At 44.3% G+C, this 27,076-nt stretch overlaps 1 protein-coding gene across 6 annotated transcripts in view; it reads left to right on the top strand.

The window, feature by feature from the left end:
- The window catches only part of dock4b (dedicator of cytokinesis 4b), a 102,453-nt gene that overhangs the window by 8,347 nt on the left and 67,030 nt on the right, over nucleotides 1-27,076 (top strand). For all 6 annotated transcript variants that reach the window (XM_075471398.1, XM_075471395.1, XM_075471396.1 and 3 more), the window contains exons 2-3: nucleotides 23,208-23,291; nucleotides 26,598-26,638. In XM_075471398.1, the coding sequence (XP_075327513.1) occupies nucleotides 23,208-23,291; nucleotides 26,598-26,638 (125 nt within the window). The remainder of the gene's footprint in view (nucleotides 1-23,207; nucleotides 23,292-26,597; nucleotides 26,639-27,076) is intronic.

The raw sequence follows: 27,076 nt of genomic DNA, 5'->3' as shown, positions 1-27,076 counted from the left end.
CTGCAGACACTGAAACAGCTGTAGCTGCCAAACCAAAGCATCCACGGATTGATTTGTTCATTCTCCAAATTCCTCCATCCTACAAGATATTTGTGGGATTTATTCGCAGGGCAACATATTCACAATGTCAAACCTACCACCCTGGAATGGGTTCATTCAATCGAAACAAGATTAGAAAGTGGACCTAAGCTGTTTAGTTTAAGTGGATCCACCCAACCATGCGAGCTTTTCAGTGGCTGGCTGAGAGGAGGAAGTTTTCCATCTTGCGATGAAGGTTTCACTGGATAATCAGCGCTTCAGCAAAATTTTCAAGCATGTTCCAACAATCAGTCTGTAATCTGGGACCAGTCATGCTGGATCAGTCAGTTAATTTTAGAACTTAATGATATAATAGAGCTTAGATATTTTGGGTTGAACCTTGGAATCATGGATCTTGGGGCACGTGAGACTTACATTAAACTGTTAAAAGTCGAGGCAAAGACTGAGAAATCCTTCTCCTCTCTATTTTACTGGAATGTGTGAGCAGGTGGACAGATGGTGCGCTCATGTTTCCCTGGGTTTGGTTCAGGTCCAGTTAAGTGTGTGTCCTTGGTATCTGTTTTATCATTGAGGCATATGACACTGTTGCTTATACAACAGAGGAATGAGTTATCTCCTCTGTTTTGTCCCCTCTTATGATGAGTGTACAGTTAATTACATCAAAGCATGCTTTAGTCTCAGCATTGACCATCAAAATCTGTAAATACTGTTCTGTGCACATCCACACTGCAGGTATGTCATATTAGTGGTGGAATTGATGGGTTCAGACCCTTCTCTTGGCCTGTTTTTCACATCTCCGTCACTCTCGCTGTGTCTCTGTAAAGATCACAGTGGGAGGATCAGCTGCTGCTTGGCTGATTTCCCTCTGACCTTGGCTGCTGTGAGCTGTCTTATTACCTGCTCGCTGTGTGTGTGTGTGTGTGTGTGTGCACCTCCGCTGCGGTTGAGCCGGTGTCTGTTTGGCCTCTACCTTTGCTCTTTATCCCCTTTGAGGTTTGTGCATGCGAGCGACGTGTTTCCGGCTCTCACTTTGCCGTTGAAACGATGGTTCTCAGTCTCCTCTGCGTGTGATATGCTGGCTCGCTGCCTGTCCTCCACCCCACTCCTCCGTCAGCTCCCCTTACTTCCTCGCTGTGCACGCAGACAGAAAAGCCAGTTTGATGTCAGGTTAACTTTTTGAAGGGTGTTTCATTGCTCGCCTCTGGTGATGACTGCTTTCCTCAGCCAGTTTAGGAGACTCGTGGGTTCAGGCTGATTGCAATTGATTTTCCTTTCTCTAAATGCAGCTGATTGAAGCAACTTTTTTCTGGAGAGGAGATGGGATGAATATCGTTTTGAATTAGCTTGGGATGCTTTTTTTTTCTTCTTCGTTTAGACTTACAAGCCAAGAGGACCATGAAGTTTCAACTTCGTAATGAGATTCTTTCCAATATCGGTGACAGAGCTCCAAGTTCTGATTACTTGGAAACTGTCTGGCTCTCCCCAGTTGAGGGATTCTTATGAATTTCTAAATTAGTTGTGTGGGTGTTCTCAGTTTAATTAATCAGGTTGACTAAACCTCCAACTGCGACCCATTTCGCGTCTTCCATCTCCTTTTTTCAACCCTCTCCAGGCAGCGTTGCTGGTTGAAATGTTTACTCTCTTAAGAGGAAAGCAGGAAAGTGTTTTCCTTGAATTAATAAAAATGGATACGAACGCATAACATCTGAGCCACGGGATCATTTGAAGTTTGGTTTTGTCTGATGGGAGAAGACCAACAATCTTCCTCCTTCTTCCCTCTCATAGTTGACTGAATGGGGCCTTTTCAGCATTCTCCCAGCAACTCCAAAGGTTGGCACTGTGGCGCATTGTAGGGCTGATTTGCTTTGTTTGTGTTCTTTTTTTGGAAGTTGCACAGAGGATTTCTTCTGTTGATTCAGAAGGCTAGGGTTTTCTTCTCCTGGTATTTAACCCCTTAAGTCTCTTCCACAAAGAAAAACATCCTCAAATTCAGCAATCGTTCACAACTGTGAAGCCAAACCGAGGAGCCTTGGGGCTCTCTTAGTTGCAACCCAAATTAAGCGCGATACTGGGCCGCATTTTAAATCTGATTGTGGGCAACCTGTGAAATATGCATTTCGTTGCATTCTTATAATAAACACAAGCAGACTTGAGCAGAGTTAAGTGATTTTCAGGGAGGAAGTGGTTAAGAAGGAGCGGCAGAGAGTTGCAGTTGGTATTCAGTGTGATTTCATGTTAAAGTAACAGCTGGACCTTTTATGGAATACTCACATCTGACTCTTTTGGAGAAAATAAGACAAGTAGACGTAACCTTAAAGCACATAAATTAGTAGGAGGTGGATGTTTAAACACCTGTAGGAGTTAGGAATAGAGCGACATTTTGGGGAATGCACTTAATTAATCTTTTATTGTGAATCAAATGAGAAGATTGATGTAATTGCTAGAAACAAGGGCAGTTCACTTACCTGGCTCGGTCCAATGGTGCAGAACATCTAAAGCTCACTAATTAACAGGTTATGCAGGATCTTGTTTCCTCCTTCTTTCAGTCATTATGCCTTTGTTTGATTCGGGGATTAGTGAATAAGCTCAGCCACAGACACGGTTGTGTTGATTTTCTCAGAAAAGAAGAGAGGCTTATTTTTGCTTATATGTTTTATGTTTACCATGATTAGCGCGCTGACCCACGACTCGCTGGAGTTGAACCAGGAATCGGGCACGCCCCGGGCACTGGTATCAGTTTCCTTACCTCCAGACAAGCTTCCCAAAAAAAGCTCCCCCTTCCAGCTGTGGTGGGATTAACTTGAAGTGCCCCCTGTTTGCCACAAGCCTAACCTTTCTCCAAACATCCACCTGGCGCCTTTATTTCCCTCCCTCCAGTTAAAGCCTCAGGGGAGGGAGTGTGAAGAACTATAAGTGGAAAGTGGTGCTGCTAAAAGCAGCTGAAATGGATCCCCTTTGTGCGAGTGCAAGAGGGGAAATGCAAAGGAAAACCCCCACTGTGGAAGCCTTTGTGCGTGGAGTAAGAACACTTGGGCTGGGTGATGAGGGCGGATGGACACCTCAGACAGCTGGTTCTGCACATCAGAGGAGTTGACAGGAGGCAGGAGTTATTGTTTGTCTATACTGGAAATGTGCACAAACTGTGGCCCTATAGCAGCTTCACTGCCAGTGGATGCTTTTCTACCTTTATGAGGCCCCTGGCTATTTTTGCCAACGAGCAATTTATGTTGAAAGTGTTCCTCTGTTAAAATATACAGATGCTAGCCTGGAAATGGTACAAAAGCTGGGCTGCCTGTTAGAGACTGGCCACATTCATGCATGCGTATCGCTAAAAACATAGTTTTGTCAGTCAGGTGAATGCTGCAAGCTTTTTCTGTTTCGCTCCCAAGGACGTTTTGATTTAAAATAGCATCCCAGACATTCAAGAAGTATTTTCCTACAGTGTAATCTCTCCTGTTAACGGATCAATAGTGGAAATCTCCTCTTGGATCAGGTTTCATCCCGTCTATTTATCTACAGCCTAATGACCTCCCAGTGGTACCATTTTGTCTTCGGTGGTCATCACAGGGCCCTGGTATCATCTTCCTGTCTTGGAGCACTTTGAGCTTTTTGAAGAAAGATGCTTTCATGTTCTTTCATTAGTTTTAACATGAAAGAGTGGCGTGAAGGATATCTTAAGACCAGTGAGTTGTGTCTCGTGTTTGGGAAACATGAATCCCACCGCCGCTGCACATCTACAGCAGAGAAGCAGTCCATCGCCCTCAGAAATAAACTTAATTCGAGTATTGAGGAGCAAAGCACATTCCTCTCGGCCAGGATACACGTGAGTGGATTGCACGCCTGAGCGGATGCCCATGTTTAAGCAGAACTGAACAATGTCTTCCTTCCTGTCTTTTTCTCACTTCGCTCAGACCAACCCGGGCCGTCTGCTGTGCCGTGCTGACATAATGACTCTGGGAGGGCTAAAAATACTGATGCACAAATGGAGCATGTGTGACTGCACACATCTATGCTATATGTTCAGGCTGTGGATGCTGCTGAAGCCATAATGTTTCGGCTTGTGGTTGCATGGCTGAATCAGCTGACACTTTTGTGATTTAGCTCATATCCAGCATTTTTTTAATCAATCCATCGGTTAGATATCTACAGGTAGAGGGGGGTTGACATTTTGCAACACATCTGCAGCTTGTATTTAGGTCAGAGGTGATTGTGGTGGTGGTGGTGATTGAATGGGCTTGTGCCATGCCATCGATTGGTGGGGGAATGTTTCCAGACATCATCAGTGGTGATGCGTCAGCCGTAAGCTCCCCCTGGACCCTCATCTGGACCGCAGCCATAATCCTCTTTGCACAGGCTGTCCTAATGCACCAGTAACCTCCCCATCACCACCTCTCGGATCCCAGACTGGGTAGCAGTGAATAGAGCTGTGATGGTGGACGCATTTAAACATGGACTATGTGCAGCTTCAGAGATGATGCCAACAGTGGCGATTGTAGAGATTTATACATGGGGTGGCAGAGGGGTGGCAGGCAAATATTGTAGGGTGGCAATTTTTTTAGGAAGCCCATCTTACTTTGTACTTTATATGAGCCCATATACAACAGTTTTTTCAACACCCAAGTGTAATAAATTCAATATTTGGTCTACATACATGAGCATTCCACTTTTTAGTACATTAAAACAGTGTTTCCCTTGGGATTATTGTAGCAGCAGAAATGTTTTCCCCCCATTAACAATAACAATAACAAAACATGTATATCAACTGATTGCTATACAGTATAAAATTTACAGAAGCTGTATGCGACGATTGCTGTGCTGTGCAGCAAATCTCTTAACAAACTCATCCAAATCTAAATTTTTTGCACGTTTAGACTCAATACTGAGAATTTCTAAACCATGCCAAGCAATCTTATATTCTATTCTTTAATCTGAGACAAACAAACAACTTGTGTCCCCATTTGGAACCGGAGAGCATCCTGTACACAAATCCCTTCTGCATCGCTGGGATTTGCACCCACCCCCAACCCCCCAACCCCCCAACCTCCCAACCTCCAGCCTAACCTTCAATCATATGTCCATTAAGCACAATCATTCAATTGGTCGTGGTTCTTTGTGGTGGGACAGCGTCTGGCTGGAAGTGATCTGTGACAGGCTTTGGCTGCTGTCAGGGGTTGTAGATCGTTTGCCTTGAGTGGAATTCTTCTGTGATATGATCCCACAGCCTTTTTTTTTTTTACTCTTCTATCAGAGTCTGTTGTTCATCTGAAACTCACAAGCAACAATAAGAGACAGAAGCCATGCTTAGATCTCACTGTGAGATAACACAAAACAGGTGCCGCCAGGGCTGGAGCTGCAACATTTTCAGTTTCACAAGTTTGCAGCTTGTGCTAACAGCTCTTGTATCGATGACAGAACATTGTTCCCACGATATGTCGATGTCTGATTCATTCAATGCATTCCCAAGGTCAGGGTGACAGGAAACTGGTAGCTATCGACAGTTGTCATCACCACCTGACTGATGCCCTTTTGCTCGGGTAATATGTGATATTTGTAGGCTGTTGCAATGGCCCTCATTTCTCCTTTGCTGGACTTTTTGCCAAGTTCCAGGCAAGAGGAAGTGAGAAGATGATAAAGGGAGAGGGAGAAGAGGATATGGGTGACCTGGAGAGGCAGAGAGAACGGTTGAATTGCTGTCAGCTGTTGGTCTACATGGAGTTCCTCCTCACAGCAGAGCAGCATCCCGGTGTGTCTCCATCTATTCTTCTGCCTTAAAGTCTCTTTGTAGCTCATTAGAATCTGCACACTTTCTCCCCCTCTGGGAGCGCCAGGCGTCGGAGAGGTACGTGAATGAGGCTACCTTTCTGCTTGTGTAATGGTGTTCCCCTGCAACTGTGGGAGGAGAAAAACATAGATGGAATTAATCACTGCTGCTTCGTCCCTCCCTGCTCTCTCATCCCTCCTCTCCCTTCAACTTCTGAGCTCCTGCCGACTTTTTAACTGGTTATGTTTAATTACACTCCGCTTTAGAGGGTGCACACATGTGCTGTTGACCTATATCAGGAAACTGGGACAACCCCCCCCCTTTCCAACTTTCTTACTCCACTTTATTGATTCTGTCTGTGTGGACCGAGCGCAGGCCATCAGTTTGACACCCTCACGCTCAGACTTCCTCTGTCCTCCTGCTGCATCTGAATTTGGCCCCAGTTGCTCCTACTTTTTAAACTTGTTTGTGACAGTTGAGGATTGGTTAATTATTATGATGCCTCTCTAACTCTTCCCTTCTCTGTCTTTCAACCGGTGCAGCTCTTGGCCGTGCGGCTTCCTACGTGGTTTGCTTTGACAGGCGCACTCCCATCTGCTCCCCCCTTTCGCCTGCGTTTCATTCCTGAAAGGCGGCCGTCCAAACCGCGGTGGTTCTGTCCCTTTTTCTTCTCTTTTCTTCCCCCCCCCCCCCCCCCCCCCCCCTGTCTATTCGAGCCCAGTAGTTCCACGACCCCAGGAGTAATCCTCCTTGATCCACCGATGGCATGCAGCGCACAGGAAAATAGTCCCGATGACAGCTGAACCCCTTAGTCCCGCTGGAATGTGCGACCACGTGCACACACAAACATACGTACACAGGCCATACATTCACCGACACGTATCACAGATCTGGACAGGGCAGTTCATTCTAACGGTTCAGAAGCCCTCCACTTTTAGGAGCTAATTTTCTCCCGTTTAGGTCGACTCTGGATGCACATGAAGGCAAATGTGAGGAGTCAGGAAAACTGAGGCCCACATTTCCTGAAACCATGTGCCCAATGCGAGGTGACTAAAGCACTTAAGAGGAAGGAAATGCATTTCCTACAAAAGCCCGTCTGACATTGTACTGCCAACAATTTGCCTTAAACTGATGTTTAACCCTCTCACTCTGTGAGAGGGAAGTTTTAAAGAGTTTAATAGATTTTGTCACGGGTTTGTAGAGCATCTGTCTCATTCGTCCCACAGGATGTAACATCTTTTTAAATCGGTGTGTCTATTTGTGTGAGTGAGGCATCCGTTATTGATCCATCCGTAATACAGCAGATGTCGGGATGACTGGCATGCCAACTAGCCGTGGAATCCAACCCTCGTTTTTCAGTTTTCAGTGCGAGCCTCTCTTCGTTGGAAAGAATGAGAAGCAGTGCCAGTATCATTCTTCTTGCTTATATTGTGGCTCATGGAAAGCAGAATGCACATCACATGAAGATGATTTATTTTTACTCCCGGGCTTGGGTTGGATGACAGATTCCGCACTTGCCGTATTTCTTGGTTCAGTCGTGCCTCGCTGCTGCCGCTGTCTTGTCATTGTTAGTTCGGCTCCATTATGGTCTTCACCTCAAATGGCTGCCTCTGCTCTTTCTGCCCTGCTGAACTCGGAGGGTCTCGTGGCAGAGCCTTCGAACTCCGCGTTGCTCACTGCCTGTGATAGTCAGTGGTGCACACTGTAGAATACCTCTACGTTTGGAGGCCTTCAGGAGTGGAAACTGTTCTTTGTTGTCCAAATCACACTGTAAGCTAAGACTCTTAGCCACTTAGGCTAATGAAAAACTTTATTCAGATTAACCTCCTTGTTGTTCCTCATAAAATCCCCTTTTTCATGCAGGAGGACTCATCTCTCTGTCATTAAAACTATCCATCCATCTAACATCCTTCCACTTAGCGACCTGCACCTGGGCTGTGTTCGAAATTGCATACTACATACTACATACTACATACGTTACGTTACGTTACGGTCATTTTGCAGACGCTTTTAACCAAAGCGACTTACATTAAGTGTGTTCAACATCGGTAGGCAAAAGTACTTCAGGTCACAAGAAATCATAAGTGCATTTTCTTCTAAAACCAAACTGCTAAGAGCAAAACTAGTGCTAGAGTAAGTGCGATCAGTCAGGTACCTAGACAAATGGGAAGACAATTTAGAAAACAAAGACAATTTAGGAAACAAATAAGTGCGTAAGGAACTAGGACGGAGCAGGTGATGTCCTAAGAGGGCGGATCAGGATAGTGTTTACTGAAGAGGTGGGTTTTCAGCCTGCAGCGAAAGATGGGCAGCGACTCAGCTGTCCTGATATCAGTCGGGAGATCGTTCCACCATCGGGGTGCCAGAACAGAGAAAAGCCGTGACCGTGTCGATCGTGCGCAGGGACCCCTGAGTGACGGGGCAGCCAGGCGCCTGGTGGCCGCAGAGCGAAGTGGTCGGGCGGGGGTGTAGGGCTTGACCATAGCCTGGAGGTATGAAGAAGCTGTTCCTTCCACTGCCATGTAGGCTAGCACCAGAGTCTTAAACTGGATGCGAGCAGCTACAGGGAGCCAGTGTAGAGAGCAGAGAAGGGGAGTGGTGTGGGAGAACTTGGGGAGGTTGAACACCAGATGAGCAGCAGCTTTCTGAACAAGCTCCAAAGGTCAGATGGCAGAAGCAAGGAGGGAGTTGCAGTAGTCCAGGCAGGAGATGACAAGAGCCTGGATGAGCACCTGTGCTGCCTTGTCGGTGATGAAGGGGCGAATCCTCCAGATGTTGTAGAGGAGGAATCGGCAGGAACGGGTCACTGATGCGATGTTTGGCGAGAACGACAGTTGGTCGTCCAGGGTCACACCCAGATTCCTCGCGGTCCGGGTTGATGTCACCACGGAGTTATCCATGGTGATGGCCAGATCTCGGAACGGGCAGCCCTTCCCTGGGAGAAACACCAGCTCAGTCTTGTCCAGGTTGAGCTTAAGGTGGTGCATCGACATCCACCCCGAGATGTCTGCCAGGCACGCAGCAATGCGTGCTTCCACTTGGGTGTCAGAAGGGGGAAAATACAGAATCAGCTGGGTGTTGTCTGCATAGCAGTGGTAGGAAAAGTTATGGGAGTGGATGACAGAACCAAGAGATGATGTGTAGAGGGAGAAAAGAGCTACATACTACATACTACATACTACATACTACATACTACATAATACATTCCACATACTACATACTTGCATACTGCATACTCATCGATCAGACAGTATTCAGAGCGTTTACCCAGAATGCATTTCGCTCCTGCCCGAGCCGAAATCAGCCGGCCTGAAGCTGATTTCGCTTAAGCTCTAAACTCGGTGAACTTTAGCAACATTTGAAATATTTTCAGGCGAGAAAGTAGTCGTTTAGATCCCCAACGTGTTGAAAACCTGACAAAATACCGGCTATTTACAATTTTGTTCCACGAATTCGGCGCTACTAAAGCTAGGCGTAGTGAGCTAATGCACTTCTGGTTATTTTCACAAAACAAAATAGCCGTTGCCTTTTATCATAGGGAAAGCCATTAGGATACAATTGGTGCTTTTGTTTTGAAAACAGGAAGTGAACCTACCCTCGTTGTAGCTAGCTTGAAACTGCCGTTTTGACAGGAAATGACGATCGGCGACGTCACTTTACATTGCATCTTGGGTAGTTTGAGTATGAGCAGTAACTTCATGAGGCATACCCAGTGTTGATAATTTAGCGACTTTGTCGCTAGATTTAGCGACTTTTGGCCATCTCTGGCGACAAAAAAAATAATCTAGCGACTTAGCGACTTTCGGGCTCAATCTGGCTGAATCTAGCGACAATTTAACTTGTTTTGTGAGTGACAAATCAGTTGCCCCGCGACACCATACAAGCCGAGACAGAAGCACTGCAGGACGGCGGCAACCCGGCATACCGTCATTTCCTGTCAAAACGGCAGTTTCAAGCTAGCTACAACGAGGGTAGGTTCACTTCCTGTTCTCAAAACAAAATCACCTTTTTATCGTAATGGCTTTCCCTATGATAAAAGGCAACGGGTATTTTATTTTGTCAAAATAACCGGAAGTGCGTTGCTCACTGCGGCTAGCTTTAGTAGCGCCGAATTCATCGGAACAAAATTGTAAATAGCCGGTATTTTGGCAGGTTTTTAACACGTTGGGGATCTAAACGACTACTTTCTGGCCTGAAAAGTTTCAAATGTTGCTAAAGTTTACAGAGTTTAGAGCTGAAATCAGCTTCAGGCCGGCTGATTTCGGCTCGGGTAGGAGCGAAAATATATAATTTGGGCGTGGTTACGTCACTTATGACGTCATGACGCAATCTAGCGACTTCTAGCGACTTTTCTGAGAGCCAATAGCGACTTCTTGTGATTTTTTTTTTTGGCAACACTGTGCATACCCAACATTTCGGCCAATCTAGTATGCATCCGGGAACTTCTCGCTTACTCAAACTCGCTTACTAACTCAAAAAGTTAGTATGAGTAGTAGGAGAAGTATGCGGTTTCAAGCACAGCCCTGGTCTGTGTTTGATTACTTGATGACCTGCTTCACAGGATTCCCTCTAAGATTCTATCTGAGCTGCTCTTTTCACCACATTAAGAGAATCTGACATATTCAGAGCCACAGAACGGTTCTTATTGACAAGCAGTGACAAGAGGGCAGGCTGACTGGCTTGGCTGATACTAAGGTACGCTGCGGTGGCTTGTATTCCTGTAGCACCTGCCATCTGTGTCCTTGAGTGGGGCAGAAAACGTGTATGTGTGCCACTTCTTGTGATGTGTCTTCAATCGCCCTGACTGTGCTGCGAGGCGATGACCGGCTGGCAGTGCGCATGTTATTTCTTTCCGCAAGTGCTTTATTCACGCATGAAAGCGTCGTGCCACTTCTTCCTGAGTCTCGACCTCACACGGTGAGTCTGAGCGCACATCTGATGTCCGAGCCGGCGCCAGGCCGCCCCCAGATAACCAACGCTGTAGTCTTGTGCTTTTTCTGCACTCCCCACTGACACGAACCTCGCTTCAGTTCACTCTTTTCTCTTATACAGTCGCTCTGTCTCTGCTTGTCACTGAGCCCTTTGTTTCATTTTCTTGGGGAGAGAGCTGCGTGAAGGCTGCTCGGCCCAGATTTGAAGCAACTATGCACCACTTTGGATTCTGGTCCAGTGGGCTTTTCTCTGTTTGCAGTGCTTCTTTTGTTTTCTTCTTTGGGCTAAAAGAGACTCTCAGCTGCTGGGTAGACATTTGAACTAGTAACACAAATAGTTTCAATTGTCTCCAACTCTATAATTAGCTTCAGCTCTGTTGTGAATATTGCCATCTTTCCCCCCTTCTCACGTCGTCTTTCTCTTTTTTGCTCTCCAGTTGCTACATCCTCTAAGAAGCTTAGCATTTAGCTGTCGCACTTTTGGGCAATTTAATTGTGCTTTAAAAGGACATTTTTGTTTCGCCTTATCACTAATGGAAGACTCGTGATTGGTGCTGTAATGAGAGGTTGAAGTCAATATTAACCCATTTATCCCAGCCCTTCCGCTGGCAGTCGAACCCCTCGTGCTATCTTTTAATCTCACCTTTAACCATAATTGCTGCAACCCTCCTGCCTTTGGGCACTTTGGTTAGCACGGCCTTTTGAGTGAATACACTTTGCAGACACATGTAGGTGCCAGACAGATTCTGGAAAATGTGTGTGTTTAAAACGTAACCCTGTGGTTTTTCACAGAAATTATGCCGTTACACCTGTTTTCATTTCCTCTCTGCCCTCACCATCGTAGTTCCAGCTCATTGACAGTCCTGTGTTATTATATTATCATTATTATCCTTTTGGTGCATCATCTGTCCACTGCATCAATTCGAGTGGGACTTTTTTGTGCCTGGAAATGTGGGAATATCTCCCTCTGCAGTGAGGAATTGTGCCTGCGTGCACTTATCAAACTGCTAGAAGTTCATTAGACATCTGTGGACTTTTCTGTCATAGCTCCTACCCTACAATTTAGAGCGCTGGTGGTAATGTTGTGGCGGCATGTTGCCTTAACAACCAATCAGCGTTCAAAACAGGCTGAGCCTGCACGGAATAATTAAAGTGTGACTTGCTCCTGGACTTCCAGTTGTGCAACAGTCTAGAAAGCAAAGGAAAATCTCCGCTTACAGCACTAATGTTGCACGCGGATTGGATTGTTTACGCCAATACGGCCTCCTTTTGTTGTACAGTTTCATAAACGTGCGCATGCTGAGATAATATATGTATGTGGAACAACACGAAATGTTTTCTAATGAACAGATAAGCACCATCTGTCCAGTAGGACACCAGACAATCAAATGGTGTGATAGCAGCATATTAATGTTCTATTGCACGCTGAGTGTACAAATGATAACCATTTACGTGCACTGAACTTCACACAGTGGGCACTTTTCCAGCCATGTGAAATCTCACTTTAAGGATGATTCAAGGCCCAATTATCAATTAAAAGAGGCATGAAAGTTGGTGTTTTTGTGCACTCCTCTGTAGGGTATGAATAACGAAGATGAGCATTTTAAAGAGCTGTTTTAATGCATTAAGTAAACGCTGGTGGTGGAGGGGCATTTGCATCATCTCAGATGCTTGTTTGAAGTAATTTCTGAAATCAAAACACCTGGAAAAGTTGTCTGATCTTTCTAATCTGAAATCACAACCTTTACGCGCCAACATATTGATGCAGAAGTCACGTATGTATGAGTTCCAAGCATCAAAAATCCTGCTATTCTTTGACTGTGAATGGAGCAGCCGTGTGTTGATTATACGTTAGATGAATTTGACTTCTGCCTAAAGCTAATTTTATGGCCACATAAAATTTTAGATGGATGCTTCTGGGGAGTTGATGCGGACAAAGACAACCCACTGCTTCTCAATTAGTTAGCGAGATCTGGAGGAGTCATCTCAAAAGCTGATCGTCATATCCAGGAAATGAGATCATTAGATCGCCCACACCTGTCTGGAGGTTAGACTAAAGGAGGTGAGAGTTTATTAGAACACGCTGAATCTGAATCTTACCCATCTGTATGTGAAACTTGGCTCAGAGGATCCTTTTACAGCCAAACAATGTTCCTCATATGTAACTGCCCTCCGCTGTTATCTTAAAATTACAAGCTTTCTCCCTCTTTGTTCCCTTCGTGTCATACTTTGACAATTTGTGCCTTTTATTATCATCAAGTTCCCTTTGTGATTAAATTTAGTCTACATTATGTAACTGAGGCTGTCAACACGATAAACAGCTTTGCGTTTTTAGCACAAAGAAGCTGTGTCTCTACCTCCAGCAGGGTGAGGCACATTGGAATTAGCAGGAGGACCGACACTGCCGGAGATTTTTCTTTTCTTTTCATTTTTTAAACATCATATTATTTTTTCTCCGTGTCCCACAGCCATCTCCCATTATTTCTCTTCTCTGTGATTGATTCGAACTTGCTTTAGTCCCCAGCTCTTCTCATTGGCCCCACGGTCAGCATGTTCAGGGACTCAAAACTACTTATCGCTTCTTGTTTTTGTCATCCACTCACCTTCCATCTTTCAGTTCCTACCCATTCCCACATCTCTCCTGTCTTTTTTCCCCTATCCATTGCTTTATTTGTCAATATGCATCCTTCGCATTCTCTCCCTCCGTCTTTGTCTCCGTCTGGTTTTACCCAAACTCTCTCCACACAGATCCCACCACTGTCTACATCCCCTGGCTTGAGGCTGTAGGCTACATTGCACCTTCTGGGGGATTCTGCACACCAAATAAAATTGATTTTGCTTCACCATCAGGGCAGCGCCTCTCTTTCTTTAATAAATGCCACACCTACAGTTGCATTTATGTTTGGCCCAGCAGCAAAGCCGGTTGCAGACATCGATGCTGGATTTGTTTCATCATCCTCAATAGTTGCCAGACGGCTGTTTTCATTGCTATACCCTGAAGCAATAAAAACCTGTTTGTGTGTTATCTTTTTCCTTTTTCGGAGAGGTCGTTGTTGAGGTCTTTTCACTGAGGCCGTGTTAGTTGGAGGTGATGCTGTTTGATAGTACAATGCATTATATTAATCTGTTTGGGCTGAAATAGATGAACAGGTTCACAAAGGTCACACTCTGCCGTGTGTTTTGTTGAGGCTGCATACTTTTCTGTTCCCTCTGCTGATTTCCTGCCAGCCTTGTATGTGCACGTCGTGTGTGTGTGTGCACGTGGGCGTGTGTACCACTGCAGCACAAGTGAATAATTTGTTGTAATTAGATTCAAGAGTGCCTGAAATGCAGATAGAGGTCAGTCACACCTCCTCTTCCCTGAAAGAGGGCGGGGAGGGAGAGGAAGTCGAGAGGTTGCAGTTGAGTCAGAAAGAAGCGGACGGTAGGTTTCATGTGCCACTCCCGCTTTTAACGGCCACACCTGAGCGAGACAACGCAGATGTTGCTCATTCTTCCATCTGTTAGGTGGAGCTGCAGCAGACGTATCCAAATCTGCCCCTGGGACGACCCTCCTTCGTCATTCCCCACAGTGTCTTCTTCTTCTTAAATCTTTTGCTTCCATTACTTCCCCATTAACAACACCCACAACCCTCATTTCCATGGTCTCTGCTAATTTATTGGAGCATTTTCTTCTTTTCTACCCGCATGGTGGGAGGTTGTGCGCAGTGGTGTTGGTTTGAGCTGCAGTCGACAGTATCTGAAGCTGCAGCTTCATGGATGCACGTGTAGGATGTTGAGAGAAACAGACAGAATAGATCATAGCTGTGCTCATGTTCACTTTTACCTTCCTTGGGCTCATTATCTCAGCTGTACTGACAATCCTTCAGACATCTAGCTCCAGTTCCTGTGACCTTTGGGAGAGTTTTGTGCGTTATTGAACTTTACCTGCCGACTACACTCTCCCTGCTCATGTCAGCCGCTGTCTACTTCTTACTCAGAAGCTCTGCACTGGTGGTGCGTTCAATGACAAACGGGAAGTCATAAATTCTAACTTCCAGCTGCTGAAAGAGCAATGCTGATTAGAAGTAAGGTTTCATTGTTGGGAAGAGCATTATTAGCAAATGTTTAATTTTTATTTTCACTTCGGGGAACTATACAACGAACAATGAGATTCAATTGCAATCTCAAAGCAAAAAAGAGTTTCAACTTCCCACTTCTGAGATACAAAGATTAAAAAAAGAGGCAATACTGTACAGTGTTTTCATTGTAAAACCAAATCATCTTACCACAATTGCACCACATTAATGCTACGTCATCCCAGCAGAAAGCAGCCGGTTCACATGTCGAGTCCTCTGAGCGGAACAAACTCATGGGAACATTTCACGTTAGCATTTTAATGGAAATCAGTCGGCTCGTTAGCTGAGAAGGACGTTAGATAGATGGATAGATAGATAGATGGATGGATGGATAGATAGATAGATAGATAGATAGATAGAAAGATGGATAGATAGATAGATGGATAGATAGATAGATAGACAGACGGATAGATAGACAGATAGATAGATAGATAGATAGATAGATAGATAGAAAGATGGATAGATAGATAGATAGATAGATAGATAGATAGATAGATAGATAGATAGATAGACAGACGGATAGATAGACAGATAGATAGATAGATAGATAGATAGATAGATAGATAGATAGAAAGATGGATAGATAGATAGATAGATAGATAGATAGATAGATAGATAGATAGATAGATAGATAGATAGATAGATAGACAGACAGACGGATAGATAGATAGATAGATAGATAGATAGATAGATAGATAGATAGATAGATAGATAGACAGACAGACAGACAGATAGATAGATAGATAGATAGATAGATAGATAGATAGATAGATAGATAGATAGATAGATAGATAGATAGAAAGATGGATAGATAGAAAGAAGGATAGATGCATAGATAGATAGATAGATAGATAGATAGATAGATAGATAGATAGATAGATGACTTTATTCGTCCCCAAAGGGAAATTAGGTCGTCATAGTAGCCCGGTATATTTGAATATTAGCACATATCACATGTGGTATGAAGTGCTCCAGTATTTGAGTTACAGAGTGCAGAAGGTGACAGATAGATTTAGTCCAGCTCTGCAATAGTGGCTCTGACAGAGGTAGAGGAGTTATGAAGTCTGATTGCAGACTGTATCGTTCCTTAGAGCAGCGGGTGGAATGAGTCTGTTGCTGAAGCTGCTCTTTAGTTTCAGTGTTTTTTGGACGGGGGGGGGGGGGGTGTCCATGATTGCCAGCAGTTTTGCCAGCATCCTGTCCTCCACCGCCTCCTCCAGGGTTACAAGCTTAGAGCCAGCAGCAGACTCTGCTTTCCTGATGAGTGTGTTCAGTCTGCAGGCGTCCTTTGCCTTGATGCCCGCACCCCAGGGTGAAGAAGATGGTGCTCACCACTACAGACTGATAAAACATCTGCAGCATCTTGTTTCTCAGGCCCTTCTTATAGATGGCCTCCGTCTTAGTGGACCAGCCCAGTTTATTGTCCAGTGTGACACCCAGGTACCCCCATGCTGGTACCGTCTCCACATCCGTCCCACCGATGCAGAGAACAGAAGGCCACTTTTTCAACTTGTGTTTATTGTGTTGGACAAATAGTGGATAATTTCCATTGAAATGTCACCAGAAGTGTTTTTAATGGCACTTACATGCACTTCTTGGTTTTATTCTGTTACTTAAATGCAGATTAGTACTTAAATTTGTTGCATTTTCTGAATATTAAACCAATAAACGGTTCATATTAAGACACCTGTCTTTTTTTCTTTTTAAAAAATTAATTAATATCCTACTACTCAATTAATTGATTGATTAATCAATAGATTTCTCGATTAGTGAAATAATCATTAGCTGCAGACCTATTTCAGAGAAAATATGTGTTCACAAGTACAGAAAAAAGGATTGTTTCCCTAATATCTCCCCTTTAAAGCATACCCTGCTTTATAAAGCACAGAAATTCCCACTGTGAACATCATGTTGTATTATAGAAGATCTGCAGTTAGAGACTGAGACCCTAACTCCAAAAAGAGAATATTTAGAGGCCACACCTCAGCAGAAAACAACAGAATTTAGTGGCTAAAGCTCAAATACGGAGCCACTGGGACGACAACAGGAACAAATGTTGTGCGTACATGGGTAACATGGGCTTTAATACAACTCTACAATACAATTTGCTCTTGTTTGCATCCTGAAGTGTTTGTTTGCAGACATGTAAAAGTTCAGATCTGTGGCTGCACCACGGGACACGCGTGCCCTGGCACCAGCTCTTCTCCCAGTAGAATCCAACCTGGTTTGTTTTTGGCGTAGCTGCCATTCAACGCAGTCACAGGAAGGACGCCTTATGTTACGGCGCACCTCACCGGCTGCGATCCCAGGGTACAGAAGAGACCAGCTAAAATATTCACAAATTATTTGAACATCACAGTGATTCACAATCTGATGATAAATCGTGCAGAAGACGGTAAAAGCTACAGATTAATTCAGATACAGAAGAACTCCTTATTCTAAGGAGGATTATAGCTCAACTATTTGCATCAGTTGGTTATCTAATGTATGCACTTATCTAGCTCCAAAGCAACCGACACATACACAAATAAACACATAAACACAGTCAGATTAATGTCTGGGTTGGAGGTGAGGGGTTTAGTGCACTGACCTATATTTCTGCCAAATCTGAGTTATTTATGATTTTCCCCGCTCAAGCAAACAGGACAGACGCTTTAGTTGTTCTCCTGCTCCTAATGACCTGGGGGGGGGGGGGCTGGCATCACCTTAGCTGGCCATGCCGTTACACAACAAGTTCTTCTTTTTCTATTCGGAGCGAATTCGATGATTTTTGCATCCTCACAGACTCCACTCAGGTGCACCCTCACCTTCTCTCTTTCATAAAAAGCTGCATGTTTCACCCCACTTGGCTTGTGTGTATTTTCAAGCATTTGTTAGTCGGAGGATTTTCTACTTCTAACAGTCTTGAAACGTTATCCAGCCCTGAGCTGCACTTTTTTTTTGTCATGCAGCCATTTCAGAAAGCGTAATAGCATTCCTCAGACGGCTCGGCTTTGAAAGCCTCTGCTCTCGCAGGGTGTGATTGAGTGACGCCTCATTGTTGCTCGCCAGCGGTTTTGTGATGGTGCTTGGGTCGCTATCTCTCGGCGCACAAAGGCAGCGGGAGGAAACTGGCGGCCGGCTATGGAGAGGGCTAAATGAGAGCCGTTCCTCCTGGGTGATTCCTCTGCCCTGGTTTTTGTCTGGGCCACCTATCAGACCTCTGCATCTGTGCATGTGTGTTTTTCTCTGCATCTGCCCAGTTGAGTCCTATTCAAGGCCCTCTTGCTGCTTTGAAACGCCTGCCTGCTCCCTTGTCCTCTCCCGCCAGCCTCTACAGGTTGCGCCTTCTTTGAAATGCATAATGCCGCTTTCCAGCACTCCAGAATCACTTTTTTTCGCTGATGCACTCATACCGACTTAATCTGCCTCCCGCTCATGCAGACGCTGTCAGATACTTCTTCAGCTCTTTCACACTGATGTGGGTTTGTGCAAGTGTGCCTCTGATACAGAAGGCATGAATTCTTCTTTTTTTTGGTTTTTCCTTCTCTAAAATCCCTGAGTAAGTCCCTGCGTGCTGTTAACCACAGTCAGTCTTTCGCTCCCCGTATGTCATGCATGTGCGGAGCGTTTTGGGATGAAGCGGAGACATTAGGAGCCTCTTTACTTGACCGCACAGAAAGAGAGATGGCTGAAGCCTCTAAGTAGGAACCCAGTGTGTATAGACTTGGCTTCGACGGAACATAACTGAGCTAGTTTTGGTCTGAGTTGGAATTCTTTGTCACATTGCTGGAATAAAAGACACTTTTGGTTTGGCAAAATGGAGTTTGGACTGTGTTGTGCTTTTGGATAGTTTATGCGCATGCCTGCCGCGGAATCTGCCGCACGAGGAAGGAAAGATTGTTTATTGCTGTTGGTAATTTTCAGTTCTGTATTCGAGACATTTTGATTTTAAACCTTCACCTCTTAAACGTCTCAGGGCTGGAAGAGAAAGAGCATCGCTTCTTCATTGGGGATTTACTCCTCTTTCCTCGTTCAGAATCAACCCACGAACCTTATCTGTTGTATCATCACACAGCCCTACAGATATTTATCTACACAGATATAGTCCCACACACAAATTAAATCATGCACCTTGCATTTGGCAGCAGTGAAGGACGGTTGAGTGCCACCAGTTTTTGTTCTGTCAAAAGAGCATATTAATGATATAAATGCTGTGTAATTAACATGTGGGAGTGGATCGTGTGTGTTAATTGTTGTCGGATCAGTCAGAGAGAAGAAAGGGTCAGGCTAATTGGGTTAAAAAGCACATTAAGGAGTGCTCTGAGTGATTTATTTTTTTTTGCATAATGCTGGTAAACACTTTGGGTTGTGTGACAGAAATCCTGCTTTCCTTGTGTTTTTCTCTGCACAGAAAAGCATGGAGCTTTTTAACAAGCTCGGCCTGTTTTCAAGTGGAGTGCTGGCGTTCCTGTTGCTCAGAGCTCGTGGCGGCGTTTCTTCTTCTAAGCAGCTTAGACGAGGCGACGGGCGAACCGAACGTTTGACAGGCCTCGACTCCAAGTGGCAGCCTGAAACACATGTAAACTTAATCTGAGCCAGCAGGCTTTTATGCAGGGATCCCGACTTGCTAAGCAGACTGCACGTGCAAACCGGCAAAACAGATACTTTTAATCCTGTTGGATTAACACCAGTATTAAACTGATCGAAATGCGACCTCTGACTTCACGGTCACGCGCGCCACGGCCCCTGTCACTTAATGAGGAGATTATTTGCAATCAGTGCGGCTTTGTCCGTCCGATTTCTGGGTCAAGGCTGCAAGGAGTGATTATGTATCGCACTGATTCAGCTACCAGTGACTCTTAATAATTAATTATCAAATAATTATCTTGTCTGTGAATGTGCTCCCCTGCAGCTTATTGTACTCCCTCTATATGGGCCCTTGATCAGCTGTGGCACCATTGATTGATTACCGGACAAATGGGCTTATGCGGACCTCTACTTTTACATTAAGAGGCTCTGATACTAAACTGATACTAAACTGATACTAAACTGACACTAAACTAGACTAAACTGATACTAAACTGATGCTAAACTGATACTAAACTGATACTAAACTAGACTAAACTGACTCTGTTCAGAGGTGCCATTAACCAGAAGCAGAATAAATGGCCTAACCTTAAGATAACTTAAGATAAAAGGCAGTATTTACAGTTGGACTGGATTCTAAATCAACCCTCAAAACATTTTTATAGACGTGTAAAGCACTAGTGTGTGTGATTTCATTTTGAAGTTATTATTTAGAAGAAGAAGCTTTTTAGCATTCGGAGATTATCATTTCCACATGAGCTAAGATTTCTAAAGCCACGTTCTGGGCCCTGCATGGCTCCATTGGCCCTCTGCACCAGAAATTTGATTTCAGTTTCTATATCTGGTGCCATTTCCCTTGTTTGTAATTCGTGGCTCCAACCCCTCTCTTGTTTTCGTTCGAGACGACCGGCAGCGTGTTACAGTTTGTTTATCCGTGTGCACATGGCTCCTCCGGGCTGCCAATTTTATTCAGTGTTTATGTTCTGGCCAAGAATAGCCCTGCCCTCACCATCGCCCGGTGCACCAGTGTCACATAGAATTAAATTGTGTTTGAGCGTTGCCTTTTAGTGGCCGAAATGCTGGTCGGACTGGGCCATCTGGAGACTGGTTCTAAAAGGTGTAACGGACGGACGGTGTTTATGTGTTCCTAACATATATTAGCATCAGCAGGTCTGCTTCTGCCCAGTTTCTGCATCGTGGTGATCATGCTTCAGTGGCCTCCACTCGGACGTGCTGTGTTTGTGTGTGTTTGTCAGTTTAGAAGAATGTTTTTTTTTCCGCTGCTGTGCCTGTTTCTGTGCTTTGCGGCAGCTGTGTGGTCAAACAGCCATGAATGGTATTCTTCTCCCCCTTTGTACTCGCTGTTTTCATTTTCTGGCGAGATAATGCACATCTCCCGATCCCAGCGAATGGGACAAAACAACAACAAATCAGTTCTCTGGAGAGTCAACACCTTTCCCGTGTCCTCGGTGCATCATTTGTTGGTCAGCCAGACCACACGGCCCACAGACAGACAGTTAGATGGATGACAGGCGGCCGGAGATAATCGGACAGACAGCAGCTGGCTCATGGATCGACAGGCGCTAAAGCTTCCATTTCACAGCAGGAAAAAGAGAAAGCACAGACTTGAAACTGAATAATTTAGCTCAATGCAGTTGAGGCAATAAGTTGGGTAATTCATGCATTGGGCACACTGAGTGTGAATGTGTTCGCTGCGATTAGTTTCTTTGTGAATGTGGGAGTGACTCGACTGTCAATGAATTACAAAAAAGTATCAAACTTCTCTGGATGTCGGCGTGTGCGCTCGGCTGCTCTCTGACCGAATTACAAAGTCAGATGTGTACGTGTGACAAATCCCTCGTAAAGATAGCGTTTTGCAGATTGAGGGATAACTGGGGAGCTTCACTGTCAAATGCAAAGGACACCGACGCGCAGACACTTCCACGAGTTAGAGACGAGTGGTGATTTCATCCCTGCAGTCGATCGATTGTCAACATGAGAAAGTGAAAAAACGTGTGATTTTTGCTGAATCCTTAAGGTGAAAACACCAGAGAGAGAGGAAAAACTACAAACTAGTGATATATTTAGGCTATACTTAATTTAAGAGATCGAGAACTATTGCAAAAATAAAATGTTACTGCTGCAATACACCTCATGCCTCTCTGAATACCCTCAGTTAGGCATCTGAAAATGCAGTTTGTAAAGGTGTTAACTGGCACTGGGTTCACTGACGTTGTGACCAGACATCCGTGACACTTCACTACTGTGTCTCTGCCCTGCAGGTCTCTGCGTACACCCAGTTCTTTCTCTTTTAAATTGTCCCGGATTAGCTATAATCCCCCCTCCAGCGAGGCAGATTCCGTCTTGGACTTTGCATTCAGGTACAGTGGATCATTTTTTGGCCGTTGCAGGATCCCTTCTGCATAGCGGGGACTCTGGTTGCACGTTTCAAACTGAATCCCACTTCCTTTGCATGTGTGCGTCCATGTGTGAATGGGTATCTGTGTGAGTCCATGTGGGCTCGTATACACTGCTGTTTGAATGGGGGTCTTGTATGAATTTGCTGCCTGTGTAGTTGCAGTGAGAGCGTTTGTGGACATTTGTCCGGCTTATGCGTTGATGGATTGCGTGTTTGCATTTCTGCATTTTCATGAACGTCGGGTGTGCTGCGGTATCTGTGTGGACGTGCAGGCTTTGAAAGCGTGGGGTAAATTCATCTTGTGGTTGCAGCCAGCAAGTCAGCTTCCTCCCACCTTACCTGGTTTGGTCACGTTTCTGTGAAAGAGAATAAAAATCAGCGATGTCCTGTATTAGTTCTACACACACTTACTGAGGAGAAGCTGATTCATACTTTCATCTCCAACAGACTGGACTACTGTAACGGTCTTCTGACTGGACTCCCCCAAAAGAGTCTCAAACAGCTGCAGCCTGAGTTTTAACCAGAACAAAGAGATCACATCACATCACCCCAGTTCTCATGTCTTTACATCGGCTCCCGGTCAGATACAGAATAGATTTTAAAGTTCTGCTACTCGTCTACAAATCACAGAACGGTTTAGGTCCAGAATACATGAATGACATGCTGGTAGAGTATAAACCCAGCAGAGCTCTGAGATCTGCTGACTCAGGTCAGATAGTGGAGCCCAAACTACCAGCAGAACTGAAATCAGCCCCAACTGTAAGCACTTTTAAATCCAGGTTAAAAACATTTCTCTTTTGGTGGGCTTATGGTTAAGTTCCTTTAAATAATTTTAAAGCACAATGCTATAAAACCTCTTAATTGTTTTATATATATATATATATATATTTTTTTTTTTTCCCCTCTTCTTTGATTGCTTTTAACTGTGTGTTTGACTTTTTATTCTATTTTTTTATTCTCTTTAAATTGCTTGTTTTTATGCTGCTTTTTGCTGTTCTGTTAAATGCCTTGTCTTTATGTAAAGCACATTTCATACCTGTGGTATGAAATGCGCTATATAAATAAAGACGCCTTGCCTTACTGCCAATTGAAGGTTTTGCCTTGACCAGAAAGGATATCTTGCCTCCACCGGCGTATTGCATTCTTACTCTAAGATGTCAGTATATGAAGGTTTTAGGGGTTTAAGGAAGAAGTGTTAGTAGAGATTTTATTCCACGACCTGTTCAGGCTTCTCCTTCTGCTGTCTCATCATGCAAAATGCATCATGAGCCTCATGTATTTTCGTCCTCATTTTATGTTTCCAACTGTGCACAACCAGTCTCAAACATTAGATAATCTCATGCGAATGGCTTGTGCCTCTTTCGTTGCAGTGCTGGCCAGTTTCCGGGGGACCGTCCAGCATGGCCTCCCACTCGAAATTGGAGACACGGTGCAGATTCTGGAGAAATGTGAAGGTACGCTGCACACAACACGATTCACGTTAGCGTACAATTAGCTGCCGTCTCTGAGGAAATGAAAATAGAAACGAAACAGAACGGTACATGTGAGGAAATCATTTGCCTTCGCTTGAGTAGTGGAGTGAGCGCATGCAGGTCACATCTGCTTTTCATAAAGCGGACATATTAATAGGTGCAGTGGCGTATATTCTGTTAAAAAACGCCGATGAAATAAATATTTGGTAGAATGTGTTAATGCGCTCTTATCAGATAAGTCATTTGGCTTCCACAAACACATGCAAATGCTTCCCTGACCGTGCGTTTCTCGTACTGAAAGTTCACCTCGGTTACGTCACCTGGCTGCAACTTCACCTCTGTCATATCTCCATGAGAGACATCGATACAGTGCGATGTGTGCACGAAACGATGAGCGTCTTGTTTGTGTTGAGTGCCTGTGGAAATGATTATTTGATGCTTTTTCCTGCAGCACAGGCTGCTCCCAGCCTCCTGCCCACACTCAGTCTGTTTTTCTCCTCCACTTGCTTGTTGTTACCCTCCTCTTCTCTCCGTCTCCCAACGCACATTCATATGGTTTTAGTCGCTTTCTTTCTCGCTGCCTTCTCTTTCTGCACGGGGGCTGTTTTTAAGTTTGAGAACAGTGTCAGACTATTTCACAGCGGAGCCACGCTCTTCTTTGCACCTCAACATAAATAAGCAAGCAGGAATACACACAAAGTTCAGTCTTCCGGACTTCTTGCCTCACTTCCTTTAGGGAGAAACAAATACACACACACACACATTCTCAGAGACAGGCAGCGAGCGAGTGGTCGCCATTCGGAGGGATGTGATATTGTGGTTAAAGACCCAGAGGAAGTAGACAATAGCACAGCCAGCTGAATGCGAGACTCAGGAGGGAGGAACTGAATCAAAATCCGGCCAGCAGTGAAAAGGCTGAGAGTCAGGCTGCTGACAGCAGAGGAGACGGACTAATGGCTTTGCTTCGTGTTGATGCTACTGACACTTCAAAACACAGGAGCTCAGAGAGTGAACGTAATTTTGCTGTCATGTGGCTCCTGCCTTAAAGGGATAGTTCGCCTCTTTTGACATGAAGCTGTATGACATCCCATATTAGCAATATCGTTTATGAACATCTTCTTACCCCCTGCTGCGTCCTGTGAGCCGAGTTCCAGCCTCGTTTTGGCGTTGACGAAAGCAGTCCGGCTAGTTGGCTGGGGTTTAAAAAATAAAGCGTTTTACTTCTCAAAACAATATGCGTTCAAAAGAGTAATACATTTGCATCACAAAATCGTGATGCAAATCGCAGGAAAAAGTCAGACCTCACAATCGCTTGGCCCTATTTTCTCTCCCTTAGTATCACTGCGTGCTGCCACCTGCCGACAGCTGCGCCTGTTACGGTTAGCGCTGTAGCGATACACTAATCTCACGATATTCAGCCTACGATTCGATACGATTCGATATGATATGATTCGATACGATATGATACGATACGATTCGATATGATACGATTCGATTCGATTCGATGCGATATGATACACGATATTCAGCCTACGATTCGATACGATTCGATATGATACGATTCGATATGATTCGATTCGATATGATTCGATACGATATGATACGATTCGATATGATTCGATATGATATGATACGATTCGATATGATACGATTCGATATGATTCGATTCGATATGATTCGATACGATATGATACAATTCGAAATGATTCGATACGATTCGATTCGATACGATACACGATATTCAGCCTACGATTCGATACGATTCGATATGATTCGATGCGATTCGATGCGATTCGATACGATTCAATATGATTCGATGTGATTCAATATGATTCGATGTGATTCAATATGATTCGATGCGATTCAATACACTTACATAATTTTCTGGGGGAAAAAAAGGGACAGTGTGATTTGACATGAATCGTCTCTGATTGGACTGGTGGTCCGTCTTTTGAACCGGAAGGACAACATCGCCAGATAAACAGAAACAAACAAACATGTCACAAACGTGAGAGCTGTGCACTTTATACAACATTTTTCTGAACTAATTTATCACTGTTTTGTATAATGTGACCCCCCTGGCATTGTATTGTATTACATTAATGTTCTGTGTTTTCACTAATTGTAACGTCTGACTTTTCAATAAAGTTTGCTTAACTACTGCAGGCAGTGAATGCATTAGGCTGTCTCTGCAATATATAACCTGTGGTTTTAAATAGCTCCCAAGTCTAGGAATTAATTTAGACAGAACATGCGACCGAACAGGCAACATTCGGTCAGTTAAGTCAAGTGTGCTACCTTCCAATCTTTGAATATCTCCTGGCAGTGTAGTCGTGGTTTAGAATCGTTCACTGATCAGATTTCACTCCCTATTGTCCTTTTGCAGATGTATTTCTTCCTTTGTAGAGAGCCATCAGTGTTGTATACGTGCCACTGAAAAAATGAGTCATCTGTGGAAATACTGAGCATGTGTTCCACAGTGCAGACCAAGACAAATTACTCAATGCTATTCTGACCGTGCATGCCCAAAACAGATCACAGAGAAAATGCTACCTAAGTCATTGATGCTATGGTGTAACCCAACAGTGATTAGAATAATCCAATACATTTACATTTGAGCTATTTAGCTAATGCTCTTATCTGGAGGGACTTAATGGTGGCTGCAACAGTGGAATGAGCTTAAATAGTCAGTTTGGGAAAGAGTGTCAGCCCAAAGCTTCAGCAAATGTAAACGCTTTTGTTTCTGTCAGTGTCTGGATTTGCAAAAGCGTTGCGCCTATCTGGCCAAAGGACAGATTGGAACACGCTACGATGTGTTGTTATTTTACCCCTATTGTTTTGTCACTGCCTGAGCCACATGTGTTTTCGGATGAGTTCCGTTTGTGGCCTTGTTTGTGGCAGGTTGCTTCCCCTCACTCTGCTGTGCATTCGCAGCTCGTTAAAAGCAACCACAGCGCTAATGAGAGCTGCTTTGTGATAAAAATTCAAACCAAATCAGCACCAGTCGGCTCTAAGATGCTTACAGATCAGAAGTGATTCACCTGGAAGTGTTCAAGTCAGCTTTTAACATGATGCCAAGCTGGAATAAATCTGAAATTCTGCTGGATTTCTCATCAAACTCTTTGTGGGTGCTGCTGTTAACAGATTGGGTGTATTTTGAAACACAAAGACTCACACTCGTGCATCTTCTACCCGATTCTTCTTTTGCTTTCTGTCTTCCAAAAAATGCTAAATGCCTAGTCCTCAATGTGACATGCAGGAAACTGAACTGGTGCTGTGTCTCTGCAGGGTGGTTCCGGGGATTCATCCTAAAGAATCCGAATGTTAAGGTGAGCAAACTTTTCTTCTTACAGCATATACACCTGTGCATCTTCTGCTACTACATGTTGAAGAGTCTGCTGCTTGAAAAGGTTAACTTATACTCGCATTGTCTTAAAAACTAGCCCGAGTAAAACTGAGGCTCATGAAAGCTTTTACAAATGTGACACATTTCGCTCCAAACCAACCAATTAAATTAGATTAAATCATTGCTCGTAATTAAGCTCCACATCTGACACATGAAAAACCCACTGCACAACGGAGAAAAAGAGCCCGAGCTGAGCTAATGCATGTGGATGTTATAAGCTGTTGTGCTGTAGAATGACATATATAATCCAAGTGAAGAGATAAGTGCTCTGTGTGCATTCATCCGCACACACTTCGACGTACGTTCTGCTTTGATGTTTCCTGGTAAACTGGGAGCAACTTGCAGGTTAATAGCGCCAAAC

The sequence above is a fragment of the Odontesthes bonariensis genome, chromosome 8 (assembly GCF_027942865.1).
Source record: "Odontesthes bonariensis isolate fOdoBon6 chromosome 8, fOdoBon6.hap1, whole genome shotgun sequence".
Lineage (NCBI taxonomy): Eukaryota > Metazoa > Chordata > Actinopteri > Atheriniformes > Atherinopsidae > Odontesthes > Odontesthes bonariensis.
The sequence above is the reverse complement of the archived record's forward strand: the minus strand, read 5'-3'. Positions and strand labels throughout refer to the sequence as shown.